Source organism: Sebastes umbrosus, chromosome 5 (genome assembly GCF_015220745.1).
Source record: "Sebastes umbrosus isolate fSebUmb1 chromosome 5, fSebUmb1.pri, whole genome shotgun sequence".
NCBI lineage: Eukaryota > Metazoa > Chordata > Actinopteri > Perciformes > Sebastidae > Sebastes > Sebastes umbrosus.
Window position 1 is genome coordinate 5804952 of NC_051273.1, and position 24092 is coordinate 5829043.

The window sequence follows — 24092 nt, forward strand, 5'->3', positions numbered from 1 at the left end:
CACACTTCCTGATCTTGCTGATTTAACATGAAAAGAACTTACATAGAAATATCTTCTTTTACAAATTGTAACAACTTCAAAGAAAAGAAACAAACACAGTCAAATATATTTGCAGTGAAATGAAAGCCATCACTAGATAGTAAAGATATATACAACCTCTAATAACTGACATTTAAAACAAATAAAACATTCAGCAGAAAAGTTAAAAGTGGTATGGAAAGAGCAAGAAAGGAGAAAAAAGATTAAAGTCCTTAGAAAACACAACCACAAAGATGACATTTTTCCAGACAAGTAGATATCTGACCTGAAAACTATTGGCTATTTAAATGATCTATCTATCACAATTAACTTACTAACATTTATATACTGATGTCAAAAATGCTCACATAGAATCTTAAAATTCAGGTATGGCGATTTTATTGTACAGTACTTGTTTAAATTGTTTACTGCTTTTATCGCTTAAGCCATTAATTGCAATGATTTTTGAAAAGTGCTGCACAGATTACATTTATCAGCACTATAATTAAATGTAAAGGTAACGACAGCACGGAGGAATCCTCACTGGGAGCACAAAGTTGAAACACAATCTTAAACAATAAAGCAGAAAGAGGTACAGTAAAAGTGACAAAAGGGAAAACCAGAAAAAGCTAAAAGTTGACTTTGTTTTATTCATTACATGTATAATGTTTCTATATGAATCACCGATTATTGGGGTAAGAAGTTTTGTTTCTATTCACTGCTATATGAACATAAATGCTGTGACTGACAACGTGTCTTTTCCTTCCTCTTTTGTCGACACAATGCTTCTGATTTTGACACAGAAAGAAAGAAAATGTAAAGCTGATGTCAGCTCTGCATGGGAACACCCGTCTTCCTGGTCTCCGTGACAACCAGTTCACATGGCAACACAGAGCTAAAAATATCGGGACAGCTCTAAAAATAACCGGAGAAAGAGAAAAGAGAGGGGGAGCTCTGCCTTCTCACACACCTATCGTTGTAGGCCTCAAGATGGAGCTACAGTGCTGAGGCAGGATCAAAGGTGCGTGCAATAGAAAGAGAGATTATCTCAGGGTGTGTGTAGCCGAGCAAGACAGATGCATGGGGAGAATGAGATAAACATGCAAAAAGGGGAGACATTATGATATAGACTGGGAAGGTGACGGGGCAATAGGCCAAGAGAGGACTATATGATGAGTGCAAAAGCAAATCAGATGTGTGTCGAGTAGAGTTAAAGTCAGAGTAAAGCAAAAATATATATGTGTTCTGAGTTTGTCACATCACAGAAAAATGTGTTATTAACCACCCAGCCAAATTGGCAAGTATATAAAATAAGGTTTCAAAATCGTGACAAAATAAGCAGTATTCTCTGCTCTGAAACACCGAAGGGTCTGAAACCACGCCCAATCAGGGCAGTGAGGGTTGATTACATGTGTACAGATACAGTATATAAGACACCTCTTGTGGGCCATCTCACTGCTGCGTGCTACTTTTGCAGAATGTTAAAGAAAAGAAAGAAAGAATGAAGAAAGACAGAATGTTAACGTAAAAAAATTATCAAAGTAAACTGTTGAGGAGACTTCATCAAGGAAACACCACAGCTGACTGAGGGAGTATGAAGAGAGTGATTGATAAAACGGGATGAGGAAAAAAAGCTCACAGAAAGGGAACACGGACAGAGAGGGGATAAAGGAAAGAACAGGAAAGATGAAAAGTGTAAATAAATATGAATAAAGAACAAATAAGTAAAGATGGTGAAGAGACAGTACTGCTGTTTAAAGAGAGAAAAAGATAAGAAAATGATAGACACACTACTGGTTAAATAAATATAAGATTGAGTCAGCAAACATGGAATGAGAGACAGCAGGAGAAAGAAAACGCGCAACAAAAAAGTTGTGAAAGAAATGTCCAGAAAAGAGACAAAAAATGACACAAAAGGAAAAAGATGGTAGACAGAGGAAGCAATAAAGGAGTGGTAGAAGATGATGGGGAGAGCCAGGAAGAGGAGGGCAGACAGAGAGGGATGTAGGAGATGAGGATTCTGGTTTAACAAGCAGATTCTCATCATGCGGCTCATTGGGCGAGAAAGACCTGGGAAACTTTTAATTGTTCTGCCTGAGGCCAATAGGAGGACAGAGGACGGGGGAGAGAGAGAGAACGATGTGGAGGGGAGAGGAAACAAATAGGGCACTTGACTTTTGATGTTTTATGTAATAAAACTTTTCACTAATAATCCATCACCTTTCTCTCTTTCTTTTGTACACACAAACATAAAAGTAAAACATAATTCTAGAAAGCAATGGTGGTGGATAATAAGTTCTTGTGCTTTACATTTAAGGTCAGCATTTGATACAGTGGATCCTACTATTTTGCCGAGTCACCTGGAAAAATTGGTCTGCGCGATAGCCTACTGCTCTTGAACTGTTTAGATCTTTCTGACAGAACTCAAGCTGTTGTGAGGACGCGTCATACTCTGAGAACCACGCCGAAAACAATCGGCGCCACGATATAACCAAGGGCTGAAACGCTAACAAAATGCCTGTAGCTAGTGAAAAACATCCAATTTCAGCACGTCAAATTTTCGTGCCCTATGTCTACCAGGGGTGCAGTTGATAAATAAATGATGATGGATGATTATTAAGTTGATGAAGTTAGCCATTAGCAGGCTTCTGTAGTTAGCTAAGGCACCTGCAAACATAATACTGCATAGCTTTCTGATTTATCCACATTCCACTATAACGCAAGTTGCATACTGTCAAAATGCTTTAGCTTAATTTATAGAAATATAGTTACCCTAAAACTGACATTTGGACAAAATGCTTGCCGCACACATAGGCATACTGAGTGTCAGGTTCCCACAGTTTTCCCCATTCTTGCTGCTGATGCCTCACTTTTGCCCTCCTAAAGGCTCAATTTTTCAGTTTGGCAGCTTATAAAAACGTAATATGGGTTCTTTACCGTGTTGGTAGTGCATCTCACCACACAGCACCTTTTGCTAGCAGACGGAATTGACAACACCTTCACACAATACAAAGTCAATGAAGAGCGATGAATTGTTTTCAGCTCTGATGTGGGTGGGATTTAATTGCGCTATATCTCTATGGGTAAGGCCTCCTCTTAATCTGCTCATGTTGGACGTGGTGTTCCTCAAGGCTCTATTCTCGGACCCTTGTTACTTTGAGTTTCTACGCATCAAACAATATTTATTTTCCACAAGGACGCAGCTGCATGGTTCCACCTCCAGATAGAGGGTCTCACTCTACACTCCCAGTCCATCCTCATTACACATTTGGCTTCACCAGTCTGTCTGGCAGCCTCACCAGCCACCTAATCTGACTCACCAGCCGGTTGTGATCGGCTGAAAGCTCTGTTTCTCTCCTCACCCGAGTCCCCAAATCATACAGCTGCTGATCAGATCATACTCGGGTGTGGGTCCTCAATCTTACGGTGTTTTTGTACAGGTACACTTATGAACTACCTCATGGTTGAACATGGTGTTTGTTTCAGACAGTCAGTGAATGACAAAACATTGCTGGGAGTTCAGATCTAAAAAAAAAACAACAACAAAAAAAACTCCAGGTTTCTCCAATGTTACCCACGTGAGTGTTGAACTATTGAGTCCTAAGGGAATGTCCTCCAAGAAAAAAATATTTTATAAAAATCATTTAATCATCATCTACTTTTGTTTTTATACTATTCTAGTACTTGTTTTAACTACTTTTATTTCCTGCCTAATTATCTCTGTTTTACTTTCGGCATTTGTATTTGGTGTATTACTGAATTTATGAATCACTTTGTTTCTATTGTAAATTACTCTGTATCACTGTACAAATTATGATGATGATTAAAGTTTATTATTTACATAATACATGCTATGACAAAAGAAATCAGTTTGAGCTTTTGAGCATGGTAGGATTTGTTTGTTTTTTATGTTTTAGAGATTTGTATCTCTACCATACGAACATGGTTGTTGTTAGACATCACAGCTGTCGAGCTAGCAGCTTGTGAAAGACTTCGGTGACGCACAATGAGCGCATGGGCAGAGTGCGCGCAGGCTGACAGGTAGCCCGTCCAATCATTACATTCAGATCGAATGAAATGATTGGACGGGTTTATTACAGTCTTGCGACAGCCACAGATACCAGATTCTGCCAGAGCATTTGATTTATTGATTGCTGTCGGGATGTAATGAAAATTTCAACACATATGACAAGATATGTTTTTGAAGAATATAACCAACCCTTGCTTTAAGTAAACTAGTGGCTTTTTTGAAAGACGATCTCTTCAGAGGAGTGTTCAGAAAAAATGTTTTAGAACATGAAGCACTGATTGGTATCGGGTCAAGTGGTCCTAATGACATTAAATCAATGATTGTATCTGCCCTTAAAAGCCTGATCGGTGCATCCCTATTGATTACATTGGGAAGATATTAGATCAAACCAAAGAGCAGAATGCAGATGGATAACTGCTGGTACTGGTTTAGCTTAGCCTTAAGTGCTCTCTACTTGCAGCCACTGATAGCTGGTCAGTAGAACAGTACAGTTGAACCAACTCCTCCTCCCTCCATCCTTCTCTTTCCCCTTTTCCTTTCATTTCTCCTTCCTCCAACCTTAATGGTTCCCATATTCCCTCATAACATCCCAGTAACCTTTGTCACTCCTTCCGTGACTTTCTTTTCTACCTCCTTACTGTTCCTGTCATCTTTCTGACCCTCCCCTCATTGTACGCTGGACAATGTAGACCAAATCACTCTTCATATACTACCAGTTTAAAGTAGTGCAGTGAGCCAAATTATACCTCACAGAGCAGCAGGTCAGTGATGTGGAAAACCATGCACAGGGGGAACTTGGCAGTGAAGAGGGTGAGGAACCACTGAGAGGCGTACATGTGTGCCTCCAGGTTCAACTCCTGGAAGTGGGACCACAGGTCTGGAAGCTGTTCCTGTGGGAGCAGATAGAAGAAGAGGAGGAGGAGGAGGAGGAGGAGGAGGAGGAGAAACTTGTGAGATGAAACAGCATTTACAAGAACAGAAAGATGTGGCTCTGTTTGTCATTTCAATTTAACATTATTTCATTTTTACTCATCCTTTATTAAATCATGCCGTCTCACTGAGATAATAATCTCTTTCAAGTGAGACCCAAGAACAAAAGAAAAAGTTGAAAAAGGCACATAACACAATACAGTATCACGTCCCAGCTGCCAAACAGCTAGAGACATTATTCATACATTGCACACATTGTTAAACTTCCAGCAAATACATTAAACACAAAATTTGACATTTACAAATCTGTCCCGATATTCTACCGTTGTTGAGCAATCTGTTTCATTAAATGTATAAAGTGTATGAGCACTACAATTATATTATTCTGGGTACTTCATTCGATGAGGGTTCCTACATTTGTTCTTTTTTCCACTTATTATTGTCTTTCCTCACCATTTGTTTGTTCTAGTTCATCTGTTTTTATATACAGAATATAAAATGTATACCTGAAAAAGACAGAAACTTTCAAGTAGAACAGTGTGCGTGCATGTACAGTGAATAAAGGATTCATCCATTCAGATAGCGATCCACTTTGGCAGCCAACATTTACCGCGCCACATGACACCTGACTGGATCAGATAGTGAGCTCCCACCTGTACGCTAATAATTAGCAGTCAATGCTAACATCCTTACATTGAGCGTATTTGGTCGATGCTAACCGAGTTGATCTTGATGCTGAGAGACGACTGCTAGCAGGGCCGGGCTGGATTTCAGGGCTAAATTAAACTCTACTCAGTGAGTGGATTTAGGCTGTAATACCTGAGTGGGATGGGACTTAACCAGCACCAGGGTCATCAGCCTCAACAGACAGAAAGGATGCTGTTTAGCCTACAGAAGCTGCAAGTCTCATACACACACACACTTAGAAGTAATTCTTGTTATATTCTATTATATTTTGTGACCAGAAACGAGTCAACAAAGCAACAACAAACACGTCGTCCCCCACGGATGATGCAATCACTGGTAACAGGCTCTACGTTTTTGAATATGACCAAGCTTTCCTTGCTTTTATGGAAAATGCAAATACATTTTGTAAGGCTATTTGCACTGTGTGCTAGTCTCTTCTTTTTTAGTGGCAACCAGTATGAGCAATTGCACAAACCCTGCATTCAATCATTAATTAAATGAAACTGCCCAAGGGACCTTCATTCTCAAGAAAGTAAAAATGTTGGAAACTCAAATCTAGTGTAAATTAACAGTCTGTATAACGAGGAGAGCTGGAAATGTGGAGTGAATTTCATGGCATTTAAACTTATCATGTAGACAAAACGACTGATTAACAGGGCCAAGTCATTTAAATTTCTGCCACTAAGTGATGAGATTTAATATTTCTTCAACTACGCCCTGAGGTGTCTGAAAAACGTGTGATGAACGAACAAATAAAAGAAACTGTGATCAATGGACTGATGAAACTGGGAGTGACTTGAAGCCGAAGACTTATAGGGTCGCAAACCGGGAGGAGGTATTTCAGGAGCCACTGGCTACGGAAGTAAAATTCCCATTAATTTAGGGGGATCTATTGGCAGAAATGGAATTTAATATTAATAAGTATGTTTTCTTTAGTGTATAATCACCTGAAAATATAAATTGTTGTGTCATTGTTACCTTAGAATGAGCTGTTTATATCTACACAGGGAGCAGGTCCTCTTCACCGCTATGTTTCTACAGTAGCCCAGAATGGTCAAACCAAACTCTGGCTCTAAAGAGGGACATTCACTGTTTCACAACGGCCACCGTAGTTCTCCTACACGCTTGGCACACGGGACAAGTTTCAGCTGGTTGCAATTTGCAACCTCATCGCTAGATGTTGCCAGATCCTACACACTGCACCTTTAACATTACGCTGTTGAGAAAACTGAAAATGCAATCTGCAGTTTACATCAATTTGGTTTTAAATTATGGGTCAATTTAGGATTAACTTGGCAACTACGGTGCCGTATTTCTCAACTGCAGTGACAAAGCGTTTTGAATTTGCTAGTGCTTTGATTCACGCCTCTGAATGGCTTCTTCTCCATGGCAACAGTGGCTCATGGGTACTGTAGTATTTTGAGCAGTCGGTCATGTTGAACTGATGAATAAACATGATTTCTCAAAAAAATGCAGTTGAAATAATTAAAACTGCTGGCCATAACATAAACCTATAGGGTTATTACATTATCCAGAATCCCATGTTTCCGTGTTAAAGGAACAGCGTGTAACAATTATGGGGATCTATTGGCAAAGATGGAATATAATATTAATAACTATGTTTTCTTTAGTGTATAATCACCGAAAAAAAAACAAAAAACGCTTTTGTTACCTTAGAATGAGCCGTTTATATCTACATAGGGAGCGGGTCCTCTTCACGGACAAGGAGGGTGGAAAGAGGAGATGTCACGCGCCATCAACGCGTCATATCATTGGGGTACAACACATGCACAGTGAAATCTGGTGTGTACTTGCTGAAATTGAACCAATAGCAACGCACGACCGCGGCTCTAGTTACACTGCGCGTGAGTCCTACCCCATACCCCAATACCCGTGTCCAATCCTCGTGTCCAATCCTCTTTCAATAAGCCTTGCTCTTCGAGCCAGCTGCCATGTCTCTACAGTAGCCCAGAACGGACAAACCACTGTGTTAACTTTTCCTGCTTGGATTGGAGTCGATAATGTTACTCGCTCCGGAGTTAACCCCCGTCGTCACTCCACTCAGCCGGGAAACAAGACACAGGAAACCTCTGTTGGTTTTGAGGAGCTGCAGCATTTATTTCTGCACAAACTGCAACTTCTACTGAACATTCACTTGATATTCTCAGAGCTAAACTAACTCTGTCTTCTGCTCCACTAGCTCACTTGTTTGCTCACACACATTCGCCACCACTCACTTCTCACGTACACACAATCTACACCTTGACTCTGCTGTTCTCCAAATGACATACAATGCTCTTAAAACTGGCTCTACATAGGGCCATTAGCGCGTTCACGTTGGCCACCGCAGATTTTCTACACGCTTGGTACACCCGAGAGGCTTCAATCTGTAACCTCACCACTAGATGCCGCCAGATGTTACACACTGTACCTTTAAGTAACATTGAGTATATCATTTAAAGAAAAATTTAAATGGGAATTCAGTACGGGGAAAAAACACTTCCAGAACCAGCAGCCCCTCCCACTTTTCAACTCAACTGTCCGTCCATCCAGTCAGGGTCGTCTTCTCAGCATTATGTGACTTTCCATTGCATTGTTACACACTCCATTATATTTCAAATATTATAAAACATTGCATCACTGACCTGCATCAGCCTCTCCAGCTGGAAGAACTTGCAGTGAAGATCCTCAAAGTTGTTTTTGTAGAGAGCTCTGAGGCCGTACTCATACATGATTTTCACCAACACACAGAAGGCCTGTTCCTCCGGCATCTGAAACCACATGGATAATGATAAACTACAGCGACATGAACTAAAACTGAATGTCCAAAATGTACATCTGTTGCCACCAAGGAAACCAGGACATTTTGTCTGAATCTCCACATGATAACTGTCGGTCATGCAGTCTTCAACCAGAACCAGACACATTTTAGTATCCAACGTTATTTGACTGGCTCTAAATAAAGCCTGAAGGACAGAAGAAGAAGGTGAAGGTGTGAATGACATGAAGGGACATACTTCATGGTGTTTACATTGCAAGTGTGTGCAAAAGTCTGCTTTTATGCGAGTGCTTCGTTGTGTGTTGCTTGGATGAATGAAGATAAGAGGCATGAGAGAAAGCTTAAAACTGTGTGTGTGCATGTGTGTGTGTGTGTGTGTGCGCGCACACACACACACACACACACACACACACACACACACACACACACACACACACACACACAGTGAGGTGATATTTAATCAGAGTGACAGTATGTGTTTGGGGCTGAATGGGCTCCTGCAGGTAAACCTGAACCCCTATTAATATTCCTGACATCTCCTCTATAACCTCTCCCTTCTTCCTCTTCTTCCTCTATAACCCGTCTGCCTCCTCCTCCTCCTCCTGTATAACCTCTCTTTCTTTTACTGCTGCTATCTCTCCCCCTCCTCCTCTTCACCTTTACAGCCTCCTCCTCCATAACTTCCTCCTGTTTCCCTCCTCCTCCACTCTCCTCTCTTTTCCTGTGTTCTCTCCCCTGTACATCATGTTGTGTCTTCACCAAACTCTCCTCCATGACTCTCCTCACCCCACCTCCTCCTGACCTTTCTTCCCTTCTTCCTCAGTCTTCCTCCTCTTTAACCTCTGCTGCCCTTGTTATTTGGACTTCAACCAAACTTCCTCCTCCACTTGGGAATCTCTCCTCCATCTGTCTTAGTTTCAACACCTTCCCCACATACAAATTGCAGGTGCGTTTTACGAGCAGAACAGACAAGACAAGAAAAGAAACACTGAACAAAGGATTGAAAAGAAAAAATTAACTTAAATATGTGTGGAGACGGTAAAAAGAAAAGACGTTCTTTAAGACATGTGTGTCTGTCAGTGACCTTGAAAATAAATGTGTGAGAGAGTGAATGAGTGTCTTGCGAACATCTTTCCCACTTCTCATTTTCTGCTATGACAGTCTTGTGCTTTCAGCTTTACCTTCTTTCACACTCTCTCACTCCCTCCATTCATCCACATCATTCTGCTATGAAGTGTTTTCATTCCAGCGGTCAGCCAGAGACGTTCGTTCCGTCTCTCTCTCAGCCACCAGCTCTGCTTTATTACACCTAGCACAGGCTAAGAGACGTGGTTTCTATAGATGCAGAGAGGCGTAGGTGCAGCTGCACAAGGTTGACATATTTTCTTTCTTAAAATGTTAATCATGCAATAATTTGTTCTCAAACACAGTCTGTAGCATCAAGGTAGCATTCGAGCAGCTTCAGAGAGCTTTTACTTTGAAAGCATGGTGCAAGACAAAAGCACCAGAAGCCAGTACTTCTGTAAATGTAAAGGAGGTAAATGTAATAGTTTTACTTTTAGGCTTTACTAATGTTGTTGAGAATGTGTACGTACAGAAAGTGGACAAAATAACATAAATACATGTTATTGTAAGCTTTTATATTTTGTTCAACCCGGGTTTGTATGCCTGCGTGTATGTATTAAATCCATCTAGTCCTCTATCTGGTGCATTATCTTGCCTATGAGACGGCAGGCTCAGTGGATGGATGGATGACAAGGTAACTCACGTGCAGCAGGAGAACAGCAGCGAGGAATGACTGACCCTGGCAATACCCTATTTCCTCATCGTAGACAGAGTAGGCCTGCGAGAGAAAAAGAAAAAGAGAGATGGGAAAAATTCAGTTTGGTTATTCTATCAGCAAGACATCCGAGGTCACATTAACATGGTCTTGTATAAATTGAAGATAGTTTGCCTCCTTGGGCATAAAAAAACAGATAAACACACTCCAAACATACTCAAAAAGCTTGATGGCCAAGCAAAACTTCTTCACAAGCTACTAAGAGCGCTATCATTGTAGGTATGATTGCTTCGTAATGTGCCTGATTACGCCCCCCTCTTCACTCTGCCGCATACGCAGATTTTAGGGGAGACAGGTGGCGTTGAGAAATGCCTTTGCAACTCAACTCACCAACTGCTACTCACATTAAAGGTCTTATTGATAACATTTTTATGTAGATGAATATTTAAAAAAAAAAAAACAATTAAAAGTATGGCTTTCCTAAAAAAAATATTATGATTGTGAATTAATCATTTAAAAGAATTCTGACGGGTCCAAAATTAATGTTTTGTTTATCTCTGTGGAAGATATCTGATGTGCGGTTTCCACTTCTAACAAGGCTTGTAAGCCAATAGTAAAACTACGTTGGTATCAAGTGGTATCTCTGTGTCGTCAGTGATCAAGTTGTTTGAGTTTGTGCCTGGCAACCACTTGTTGTGAAGTAAATGCATGGAACGGGGGAGGGAGAATGCAACATGTAGTGACTGAATGTTATCAATGTTATCAATAGCATCTTTAAATATAAATAAATAATAAATCCTTATTCAGAAAGCACAGTGTGTCGGGTGCCCCGGTAGCTCATCTGGTAGATCGGGCGCCCATCGACCAAGGCTGAGTCCTTACTGCAGCGGCCTGGGTTTGAATCCGACCTGTGGCCCTTTGCTGCATGTCGCCCCCTCTCCCTCCCCCTTTCCAGTCTATCAACTGTCCTGTCAATTAAAGGCCAAAAAGTCCCAAAAAATAATCTTAAAAAAAAAAATCACCATGTGAAATTCTCTCAACAATAACTACTTTTCTCAGTATACAATATATAACAGTGTATATATATCGTATATGTCTTGTTGCTTTCAAACTGATGTATCAGTCATGGTAATCAAATGGGTTATAATTATTTTTCTAATAAATTGTTCTACTTTTAAATGTGTATATTCCAGCAAACAATTATTATTATAGCATACTGTGACTCTTTCATATTCTCAATAATCTGGTACTATCATGATGCCGAAAGCATCAATAACAGATGAATCGTTCAATTCAATTAGTGATATTCTTTAGTGCAAGGACATTTCTACAATGCATCCTAATTTTCATGAATTTGTTCTTGAGATGTGTCTTTATTGGAATTTATTTATTGTATTGTTACTTTTAAGGTGCTCACTGTGAACAGTAGTGGAGTGGTGTACACTGACATTGAGAAATCTGTGAATGTATATTTTTATATGCTGAAGCTGGTGTATGAAACTGTCAAATTAATTAATAACATGATTTTTGATTGAATGGTATTGTTAGAGTGACTAATATCTTCCCAATGTAATCAAAACTGCTACTGCGTCCCAACCTTGTTACTTTTTGCGATGCCAATAAACAATAATTCCTTAAACTCTGGGAGACTTACATACAGTACAGGTTATCACAACCATTGGCAGGTGCTTATTATCTTTTTCTATACTCATTATTTACCCAGCAAGGCAACCTGAATACTGTTCTGCTACTCCGTGTCTTACACAGTTACAAACATTCACACCATGGGGCTGCGCAGTTCAACCACAGTGTGATACAGTTACACCAGTCAATGAACAACTCCACTGCAGCAGCTAGGGGATTTAGTGTCTTGCACTTCAGTGTTGAGGGAGGGGGGGGGGGGGTTGTCAGCCCTTGGTTTAACAGTCTGTCAGTTTAACTGTTACATACAGCATTCAATAATGCGGCTTTAGTTACTTGTTGTCTAATATAGGTTATAGTAGCACAAGCATGGATATAGAACAGTGATTAACTATGCTTGAGTCGTCATGAAAAATGTGTTTCTTGTGACCACGTGGTACAGTATAGTAATATTTTTAGTATGCTGAGGAATCCCAGCTTCCTTTTCAGAGTCATCTGAACATCATTTGATCTTAAATGTTTAATGCCTTGTTGATCTAGAGCATCAGTACATACAGAGACAGTTTCTCACTCCAGTAGCAGTGTTTTTTTCTTTTTTCAGAGGAATTTCCCTGGGGGCTGTCTCTCTCTCTCTATCTTTGTTTTTTCTCTTTCTCAGTCTCAACCTCTCTTCTCTCACCTTTTAGCTCACTATGAGCCATCTAGTCACTAAATGCTGAGTAAAGTCCCTGTATCTAATAACATAACACCAAAATTGAAAGAGTGACAAGGTTGCAGTGTGTAACCATTCGCAATTCCACACATTTCATTTTTATGACAGACTCTGTAGCCTTAAACATGCAACAACTGATATATTTGGCCACTTGGGGGCAGCGGAAACAAGTTGTGAACACAACACTGACATATCACCTTTTACGTCAATATGTTGGGAGACGTGTTTTTGGCAACCTTGCGAATTTAAGTCAATATTAACTCTGTTCGAGCTCTGATTTTGGTCTCTACAGACTCCTGAGGGAAATATCTTTCTCTTAAGCTGCTAAATGCTCCGCTATGTTCATCAGCTAGTCTGCTGTGTACAGTAGATTTTTAGAGCTTTTTCGCTGACTGCTGCAACCAAAATCAACACCATGAGAGCGGTGAGAGTGAACCAAAACAATAAAGATCCGGGCCTGACAGCTAAACAATGAGTTGAAACTCACTATAAAAGCTCCGTAAGCCAAGGGGAGTTGCAGATTCAGATGCCAATTCTCTGTAAGTTCATCACTACGGATGACTTTCAGACAAACGATTTTTACATTGTCATTTATAAAAATATTGATTATGTAAAATCAGATGCCTTTACTCACTGTCATGGCACCAATGCAACATAATAAAATGTGTGTCACTCACCACAAAGACCAGCTGCTATTGACAAACAAAACTTAGCCTTGGGTAGGAAGGCCACTGCCACTGTTAAAGCCTGATGGATTTTGAATAGTAAGGCAAAGAAACTCGTCACGCCAAAAAAAAAAACAACGTCTCACAACTTCAGTACGATACGATACGATACAACTTTATTGTCAGTTAGCAAAGAGAAGAGGTGGCCTGTCCAATATCAGAAACCTGGCTGGTTCTGTCATTTAAGCATGGAAGAAGAGTAACCTTCAGATGACCGTTCGGGAGAGGCGCTGTCTCAAAACGGTCGGTAGATGACACACCCCACCAATCATGCTAATGAGCAAACAGACAGGCCTTTTCACAGTGTAAACACGGATCCAGGGAGAGGCAAATCTGTCTAAAACCATTCGACTTTCATTTTGTTTAATGGGAGAGAAGGTGACGACCACATCACACAGCTTCAACTCTCATCTGCCAACATCATTGCAAGACATACGGACTGTAAGAAACATACATTAACACTGAATCGTAATTCCAATGACTGCCTAATGTCTAATGTAAATAAAATGGGAGGCATCAGCAGTAAGTGAGGCACCATACACTGCAGGTAAGCCACCTCACCTGACTCCTACATAAAAGCTGGCAGGCAAAACCAGAAGCCCCGCAGCCTGAATAGTTTGAGAGGTCAGCAGCACCAGAACTGATCACGGACCCAGAGAGCGTAGAAGAGATACCCTGTAATCATATTCACCTGTACAAATGTTTGGGCAGTTATACATACGTTGTGTGGAGTTAAATGAAACGTACAATTTTAATATCACCATTAAATATTATGTGTTTAGTTCCGCTCTTATCCAGAGCCACTTGAAATGATTCAGCTGGTAATAGTTCAATATCTTCCTCACAGATATTTCGGCAGCATGCTCGCTCTTTGATGGACATTAACTTCAACAGCAGTCAAACCTCCGCACATCGGGTTAAAAGATCCTATCCCCCTTTCCATGCTTGAAAAATGAGTGTGGACATCCAGAGCTCCACTGCTGATCTGTTCAGCTAATTTGGGGTTTGATGTGGAGGTAATGGAGAAGTCTTGTGGAGCTGTCTGGAGTGTAATCTACAAGCTGACATGCTTGATGGAGTGTGGCATTCACATGTCCCCAACTCGGCTGGGAGAAGTGCATGCTGACAGATGGATGGGGGAGGTCCTGGTGGGTGAAATCTAAATTTGTTAGCCTGAGCAGATAATAGGCTCAGAGGGGTGGATTGTTACATCTATATGCCTAGTTTCTCATAACCATAAGCCCCAGAGTTTTATTCTTCCATATGCATATAACTTTGGAGAAAACTTTTTAGACAGTACAGATGTGTTGATAATCATTATAACGTATGTGTGGGTTCCTCATTGCTGGCAAAATGCACCTATAATCCTTGAACATTCTGTCTGGTATTATTACTACAAAAGCGATCGTACTTAGAGAACGGTTTCATTCCATCGTATATATACTGTAGGTCATAGGTTAATCATGCAACAGCCAATGGAACTACTCTACTGTAAAAGTGTCCTTGAGCAAAATCATGAATATGTGAACACTTCATACCAGAGAAGTGTTTCACCGAATCTATTAAAAAGATATGTAAACTAGCTGAGGGATATTGTGCCAGAGGCAAAGGAAAGCTAAGACCACATTATCATCGCATTATTATTGGAAAACCAGATCATTATTAATCACTTTCAAGGTGGCATAGAAACAAAACTGTAAGAGATCATTAAAGGAACAGTGTAACATCCATAACTATGTTTTCATTAGTGTATAATCAACAGAAACTAAGAATCGTTGTGTTTTCGTTAGCTTAGAATGAGCCCTTCATATCTACATAGGGAGCAGATCCTCTTCATGGAGTCCGCCATGTTTCTACAGTAGCCCAGAACGGACAAAACAAATACTGGCTCTAAAGAGAGACTTTCACGTTTTTACGTTACCTGAAGGCCACCGTAGTTCTCCGAAACGCTTGTGAAACTGCGGTAACGTCAGCTGCCACTGTCTGACTTCGTTGCTCCTAAAGTAGTGTTATTATGGTATGGATGGCCTCTAAGGGAGGCAAACAACGTTACCGCGGTTTTGCACTCGGTGGCTCACGTTACCGCAGTCTTGGAAAGGGAGGATCCTATACTCTGTACCTTTAATGGTCCAGTATGTAGGATCTGGTGCTATCTAGCGGTGAGGTGAGAAGATTGCAACCAACTCAAGCCTCTCCCGTGTGTCAAGCGTGTTGGAGAGCTACGGTGGCCGATGCGAAAACACAAATGGCTATCTCTAGAGCCATTTGGAGCAGAGCCAGTGGGTGTGTGTGTGTACGTGGGAAGTGAGTGGTGAAGCAAGACAAAGAGAGCGGAGACGACTGGAGCGGGCAACGTTATCGACTCCGGCCCAAGCAGGAAAAGTTAACAGTGTTTGGTTTGTTCGTTCGCAACATGACGGACTCCGTGGAGAGAGGACCCGCTCCCTAGATATAAACAGCTCATTGTAAGGTAACAAAAATACAGCAATTCTTACTATCAGGTGACTATACACTAAAGAAAACTACTATAACTATACTATACAACTATACTTATTAATATTATATTCCATTTCTGCTAATAGACCCCCCTTATTGTTACACACTGGTCCTTTAAGACCTTCGTTGAAATATTATATTGCAAAAATTGTGTGTGCTTTTGCACATTGTTATTAATGTTCTATAATCTCAGGTATTGCTTTTATGATTTGGTTTACATAATAATATAATTTTTTAAAGGTATGTTTTAGGGATTGCATGCCTTTATTACACAATAGTAAAGGGATGAGGGCAGAGAGAGATAGGGAAAGACATGCAGTGAAGGTCCACAGCTGGATGAGAACAGGGGATGTTATGGTTCATGGTTGACACTTTGACCCCTGAGCCAGCAGGGAATCCCGTTCATATTTTTTTAAGAAGTACTGAATAATGAGAAATGTAAGAATATCAAAGCTTTGACTATTAAAACTTTGTAGCCTGAGGTCTGTTTCCATGGTAATATCCTTTTTGTGATAAATCACTGGCTCGGTGTACAGTAGAAAACAGTTTCTCACTTTTGTAGATCAAATGTCAGTGTTAGCTTCAGAATAGGAATGGATTCAGCAGGGCAACTCTTATTCTAACAAACCATACACAAATCTGATCCTGATGGCGGTCACCAGGATATCAACTGGTATCCTGAATAATGTGTGCATGGAAACACTCAGTGATCACTGGGATATGCAACATTAGCCTGGTTGATGAGGCATTATCATGTTTGCTTTTTCCCCCCGCTTTGTTTAAGTTTTGTTTCCATGGAAACATAGCAGATATTCTCTTTATCCATTTATCTGAGAGTCGCAGGTTTTGAATCCCCACACCAGCTGGGAGGATAATGCTCTCCTCTCCCACTGTCAGAAACTTGAGTGAGGCAGTCAACCCCTGACTGCTCCAGCAGGCCTTCTGCGTGACCACCAGTAGATGTGTGAGGTTTCTACAGGTTAGCTGGAAGTGTGACTGAGTGGAGCATTAAGAGAATGAAGCATATTATCACTGAAAAAGAGCACAGAACTCAGGTGACCTTCCCCGGAGAATAAAGGTTAGAAAATAAAAGACTCCAGGCTTATTACTGAGTAGGATATAAAGATGAATATAAACTTTGTCCTGGATTCTCTGTGCCTGTAACCCACTCATGCCTCAAGATCCAACCAACCTTATCAGCAGCAAATCTACATGGATTTGCATACAAATGAAGGCTGGCTCGCCACTGACCTAGTTGGGTCCAGACCGGATGCTAACCCTTCCTGACAGGTTCTCCCTGAGCGCTGACCGGGCCATACTCTACTTCCGCAGCGCCAGAAAAATACAAAGGAGCAAAAGTTCTACTTCATCATTCTAAAACTACCTTTAATTTAAATAAGTAAACAAAACACTTTTGTGATATCTATATTTATGTTTAATGGATACCCTCTATACACTCCTTTCATCTGATTTAGCTTTGTGCTCACAGGTTTCTGTTCATTAAATAGTTACTGAATGCAAGCGTTTAGCATCTAATTACTGTTGGTTAATTAGATGTTATAGAAAGAGGACCAAATATTCCTTTTACCTCACTATTATCTGCTTTGTTTCAATTACTGTCATTTCTATCTCAAGAATCCCTGTCGGGGTGCTGGCCTTTTCTCTATCCATAAACATCTCACGTCTTGCTATTCACCTGCTAAAAATGCTTCCATTAACATGACAGCTGATGGCATGACAGGTTATGCACAGGTGCAAATTATCTGCATGTTAACATCATAGACTGTATATAAAAAGTGGACGTAGTCACCGTGACATTTTTGCAACCAGAAGTGACACGAGAGGGTGGAGCTAAGTACATAAGAACGCTGAATAAGACATATTTAGGCGACCAAAAATGTTACAATTAATTTTCATGAACTGAAAACACTGTGAAAGGGTTAATGTTGTACGACGAAAACACGGACCACTCCCAGACAGGACAACGCCGTGGTAGCGACCGGTCAATCACAAGGTAGACACGCCCTAAAGCATACCCTGCTTTATGGTCTATTTGACTCTAAATGGGACCATAATTTATTAAATGAACATCATGCTGTATTGAAGAAGACTTGAAACTAGTGATTGAGACCATAAACTCATGTTTACAATGTTTACTGAGGTAATAAATCAAGTGAGAAGTAGCTTCATTTTCTCATAGACTTCTATACAATCAGACTTCTTTTTGCAACCAGAGGAGTCGTCCCCTGCTGGCTATTAGAAATAATGCAGGTTTAAGGCACTTCCGCGTTGGCTTCACTTTTCAGACCCCGGAGTTGCCCACTGGTTAACATACAGAAAGGGCTGTGTCTGAAATAACACTAAATGTAGTGCACTATATAGCTGAGTGTCTGAATTCTAAATGTGAAATTTATCCCCTATATAATGCGCTCAAAAATACCCACAATGGAATAAAAAAGTAGTGTTCATGGCATGTACATTACTTTTAATAGATGCGAATATTACAGTTGTGCAACAAGGATTTATAAAGTGTCCAAAATCTCAATTTACTGCTGACTATAAAGCAAAGAGTGTCTATCATTAAATGAGTAGTGAATGAGTAAACAAGGGAGTGTTTAGAAGGGTCAAAATGTCTATACTATGTATACAGATTGATTTGTAATTCCAGAGTTTAATACATAAATGTTAAATCTGTTCAAGAAGATTAATTACATTTTTTTTTCCAAAATTGTTACGAACTTATCTTCTTTATTTCATATGTATGTACATATTAATATTTATTATTAAACTTTCATACTCTGTGTCTTCTTCGTCTATGTGGTTAAAAGTTTGTATGTCTAGCTAGCTAAGATGTTTTATCAACATGTAGTTTTCTGTGACCTCTGGCTGTCCAGACTTGAGTGAATCGTTAAATCAACATATTGACGAGCGTCTGTCAAATCTCTGCTGTTACTCAATACATTCCATATGTGTTAGAATTGTTGTAGAAGTTAACCAGTGATGATCGGTAACGATCAGTGAGCTATTTTGTTGTTGAAGATTATAAAGGAATTTATTTTGGAGATGCAATTTTTGAGAACTCTGAGTATCCCTTTTTGACTATTTGATTACTTACTAAAATCCTACATGCTGATTTCACATTTAGTTTTTTCTCTTTGTGATAGAACTGTTGGATATACAGTAGGGGAATGCAAAGACATCTGTGCATAATAAACCGTCTTGGTTGAGTTCACAGCTGCAGACGACTGAAGAGGAGGACAGTGACAGGGATTAAGACTGGCTTTAATACATTACAGGAGTGCTGACCTTGGCTTTTGTCTGAATAAAATGTACCTTGTGTCTTCACAGATAATTACCTCAGGATGTGAGTCCACTGGGACCCTCTCCTCAGAGCACTTATTTTTCTCATTCATTTCAATGGAAGAAAGGCTCAACTGCATGTTTTTTTTTTTTAATGGTACCAGGCTGATCCACTAAAGGTCAGCTTGAAAGATAATGAATGCGTCTGTTTGATGCGTATGAGGCGTTTCTCTTTCAAGGATGCATCAACATGGGGTCTACATGAGACAGTTAAAGTTACTGTGAGGAACATTTAACTGGCAATGAACGAGACCATCAGCGAGAAGATTGGCTATTTTCGAAATAGTTATTCTTAATGCATGTCATTGGTGCCACCGGGTCCGATTCAGACGAAATCATGCAGGTTCACCGGAAACTCCGTCAGCTCAGACTCCAGCGGGGCCTCCAGCAGCGACCAGCGGGAGGTGCAGAGCGCCACGCCCGGCAGCAGCGGCTCCACCTCTGGCCAGGAGCAGAGCTTCGCCTCTCTGCTCCGCCAGTCCCCGCTGGGAGCCAACACACTGCTGTTTTGCCTTATTGCTGGGCCCACTAGAGGGAAGGGAGGCGCAGGAGAACCAGAACCAGGACTGCACGGGTCAGAATGTCAAATCCTGCTGCAGTGAGATGAGAGGTTTTCGAAAGGGACTCTGGTGCTCGGAAACAACGTTTTTTTCCACAGGGGGCGCCAAAATCAACACAAAATGAAAGTTCCTCGTAGAAACTTATACTAACCAAGAGTGCATCACTCTTCAAACTGGATATCAGGATTTATGTAATACATTAGTGGACACACTGCCCTACCTCACTCATAGCCTTAAAGGCTTTGAAGTGGGGTTGTATTCAATGTATGAGGTACTTATCCATCGTCAGTGTATTTTTTTTGGGTGAACTTTTCTTTTAGGTGGCTAAAATAAGTTTTAATGCCGGCCCCCTCCACAGAACTGTATTGCTTTGCTTCGGTGCCGGTGCTCCTGTCTGCTTCTCGATGCTGGGGGCGTGCCGACCGTCATCTACTGTAAGTAATACACCTACTATTGATAAGTACCTCATACAACCCCACTTCAAAACACCCAAACTATCCCTTTAAATCTAATATACTTTGATGTTTTCTGACTATGCTAATGTTGTTCCCTTAGCTACATTTTCTCAGATATATTTGGCTGCCTCCACTACTGACAGCCTGTAAATAATGACAAGCAATACATTGACATTGCGACCCTAAATCCCGATCAGTGAATTATTGAGAGTCGTTAAAGTGACGACTTTACTTCTGCTTCTAAAACTGTGCAAACCAAAAGCATTTTAACTAGGCTTTAGAGAAAGAAGCATGACACATTCTGCAACTGAACAGTCTATATCTTGCCTCAAATTTGATATTCAGAATCCATTTTTAGTGGGTATTTTGAGAGAAATCTGCCACCTACATAACAGCCATCATGTTTTTCCACTTTGAAAATTGGAAGGAAAGGATCAATGACTGTCCACTGAGTGGTGGGTATGTCGGGTATGTCATGTGTAGGAAGGGTTCATGTTAATGTCTTAGTAAAGGCGGGCACTGTCAATCATATATTGTAGAGCCAATTTGAAATGCCAAGCAAATTCCTACTCAGCCTTGCCAGACCACAAAAAGCAAAAAATAAGTAAAAAAAAAAAACACTAATGGTTGGCTTCATAGGAAAAGACACAAATTTTACAAGGTCTAGCACACATTTCAGAATTAGCTTCTCATCTCACAGCACTTGATTCTCAGCAGGAAAGTTTTCAAAAACGATCGAACACAGCATGAAAGAGTGTGCATCGAGATTGGCCTTCTGTTCCATGATGCCATAGAGAAAGTGAGGTAACATACAGTACAGGATAATCCAATGCTGATTTTATCAAATTCAAGATATGTGGATGTTACTCTACTTGGATGTAGGGCTGGGCATTATGGCCAAAATCTTCTATCTCCTTATAGGTCATTTCATATCTCGATAATGATATATATCTCAATATTGTATGTTGTCTGGTAATTCAATAAATAAATAGTCTATATGAAATACCCACATGGTAAAGCTTATTTTGTATACACCTGTGTGCATTAAATACTTTGCAAATGAAAAGTATAGAGTATTTTCTCATTGTATTATGACTTTAATGCAAAATGAACATTACCGTTTCAATTGAAATAATAGAGAAAATAAAAAACATATATATTTTCAGCTATACACTGAGTATGTTTACATGCATGCACACAAATGCAAAGTAATCAGATTAAGATCAACTAAACTAGGTGTATTCCCATAAGCAGAATTTTTGGATGTAGGCATGCAGGAGTTGAAAAATAAAGCTGAATGAATTAAGGAATGACTGAATCAAATCCTGCACACAGCTGTTGGAAAACACTACTCACAATTTATTTTACCCTACATCTGGGTTTCAAGTGGACCTTTACACATTATTCTCCACCATTATTATGCAGAGAGAACCCTGTACTGAGCTGTATGCACTACTGTATTCTGGGTAGTGGAACTTAAAGGTTGGAGAGGCTTGTGACTGCCAGTAGGAGTCCAGTTTGTTAATCACATTGAACTGAGTGGTACTGTAAAGTGTGATGTAAAGATATTTCACATCAGATTTTTGGAGAAATTTGAGTTAGTATGTGCCCGTTATTACTAATTTAGACAACGTAAATGTGTATCACGATATCTCGATGTATGATTTCATAACGATATGATTCCATTGAAAGACGATAAATTATCATTTTGAATTATCGCCCAACCCTACTTGGATGCCTGTCCTCAACCTCAACGTCATATCTCAGACTCACCTTGCAGATCTTGTACAGTGAATCCTGTCCGTCTCCGTCAGAGTCCTTGAAGTAGTCATGTGCGGGGAAGGTGCGGTGGATGTCCCGGGTGATGACACCTTCCTGAGCGGAGTCCTGCAACACACACGGATAACACGCTTTATATATGTGGCAAAGCCAAAGTTAAATACACAATGTGTAGGTTGTTAAAGTTTAAATACTGCCTATTCTGATTTATACACTCTAAATGGATTCATGAATTGTTAAACTCAGCACCTTTTTGACATGTACACTAATCATGTTCTTACATATATCTTTTCTGTTTGTAAATGTTTATATTCAGCTGAAAAGAAGGCAATGTATTCGACTGTATCGGTTCACAGCTATGATGCAAAGCAGCACACTGCTATGTCGCCGTGTTTGTTTGTGTGTGTATTAGTGTTTGTCTCATTCCTCTCTTAGTCTGTGCTTTCTAATCCAGCCACTGCAGTGTACACACACATTTACCAAACAAGCCTCCTTGTTTTCTTATGCGCTTCTCACTCACAAACACATACTGTACACAGACAGGCACTATTTCCCCCCTCACTTTCCTTTCTCACACAGTCAGTCAGTCGCACACACACAGTGCAAACACTACCGGAGAGAAGACTGGCAGCACAGCATTCACCAACAACTCACTGTAAGCTGCAGATAAACCAACCCTGAGCCTGACTGGCCTTGATGTGTGTTTGTGTGTATCAGAGAGAAAATGGGAGAGTGTGTGAGTGAGAAATTTCATCTTTCTTGCTTCTTTCTTCTCCTCGTTTCCTGTCAGTAGAGAGAAACGAACGAGGGAAGCAGTCTGCTGCATGTTTGTGGAAAACACTGCAGAATATCATGCTCATATGGTAAGAGGTCTTGGTCAGGGGGTCCCTTATTGCCCCCATGTATTTGTGCAGGGAGTTTCTTCCACCCTAAAAAATAAAAGCCCACCAATGCTCACTGAATGGATACAAGTGGCTCAGGCTAGCCAGGATATTGCTTGTATAACAATGGAAGTCAGTTTTTGTGCCATCGCTTACAGATTTGTGCAACTTGAACACTAAGGTGGCAGACCAAGAGAAGATATCTTTTTTGGGGTGTCCTGGCAGCGTAGTGGTTAATATGCATTACCATGTAGTTGCAATGTCCCTGTTACATAAAGGAAATGTATCTTTTTCCCAGATAGGCGGACTGGTACTTAATAAAAGGACCTTTCTAATGACCTTAAAGACACATTTATGGCTCAAAAATCTCCTCATATTGTTATATGGCTTTTAAATGACACTGTACAGCTTCTTAGTTTGTTGATTTTTGATCTGAGATTTTAGAGCTGTAACAATTAGCTGACTAAAGCTTGATTTATGCTTGCCGCATCTGCAAGGGCCCAGAGTGTCTGCATGGCCAAAGTGGCGTCACACCATCAGACACGGGCCATGGCCCTTAGTGGAGGTTCAGTGCAATGGGATTTCGCTCGTCCGTGCACATACAAATTTTTCTAACTACGCGGACGCCGATGGGCAGACGAAAAGGAGAACTTCGGGGAGCTTTGAGAATGTCTGTTTACTGCAAGGAGAAACCTGCATGGAGTATAAAAGATCTGAACGTTTCGTCGTCATGATTCCACATCAGTTCATGTCCGTGCGGCTGTCCTTGCGGAAAGTATAACCAAAGCTTAATCAATTGGTCGACCAACGATTTTGATGATCAATTCATTATTTTGAGTTATTATTTATGAAAAAATGCCAAAATTATCTGGTTCCAGCTTCTCAATTGTCAATATTTCTTGGTATTTTACTACTGTAAACTTGCTATCTTTGGGTTTTGGACTGTTGGCCGGACAAAATAAGACATTTCAAGATGTAACCTGGGGCTCAGCAAACTGAGTTGGGCATTTTGCACAATTTTTGAATATTTCATGGACCAAGCGATTAATCGAAATTCATAATTAATCGAAAAAAAAAATATACAGATCAACTGATAATAAAAATAATTGCTAGTTGCAGACCTTGTTTTATGCTCAATTTATTCTACTCTTTTTGTATAGTAGACAGTAGATATGAAAGGGAGAGTGAGATGGGGAATAACATTCAACCAAGGACGTGAACGTGAGTCAGGGGTTGTGCGGTTCCTTAACCCCTAATGC

The 24092-nt window shown here is 40.4% G+C and overlaps 1 protein-coding gene across 2 annotated transcripts in view; it reads right to left on the reverse strand.

Annotated features, from left to right (window-relative positions):
- Positions 1–24092, reverse strand: part of rabgap1l (RAB GTPase activating protein 1-like) — a 149353-nt gene that overhangs the window by 35014 nt on the left and 90247 nt on the right. For both annotated transcript variants that reach the window (XM_037769823.1, XM_037769824.1), the window contains exons 14-17: positions 21947–22060; positions 10213–10287; positions 8311–8436; positions 4795–4938 (exon numbers count right to left, since the gene is read on the reverse strand). In XM_037769823.1, the coding sequence (XP_037625751.1) occupies positions 4795–4938; positions 8311–8436; positions 10213–10287; positions 21947–22060 (459 nt within the window). The remainder of the gene's footprint in view (positions 1–4794; positions 4939–8310; positions 8437–10212; positions 10288–21946; positions 22061–24092) is intronic.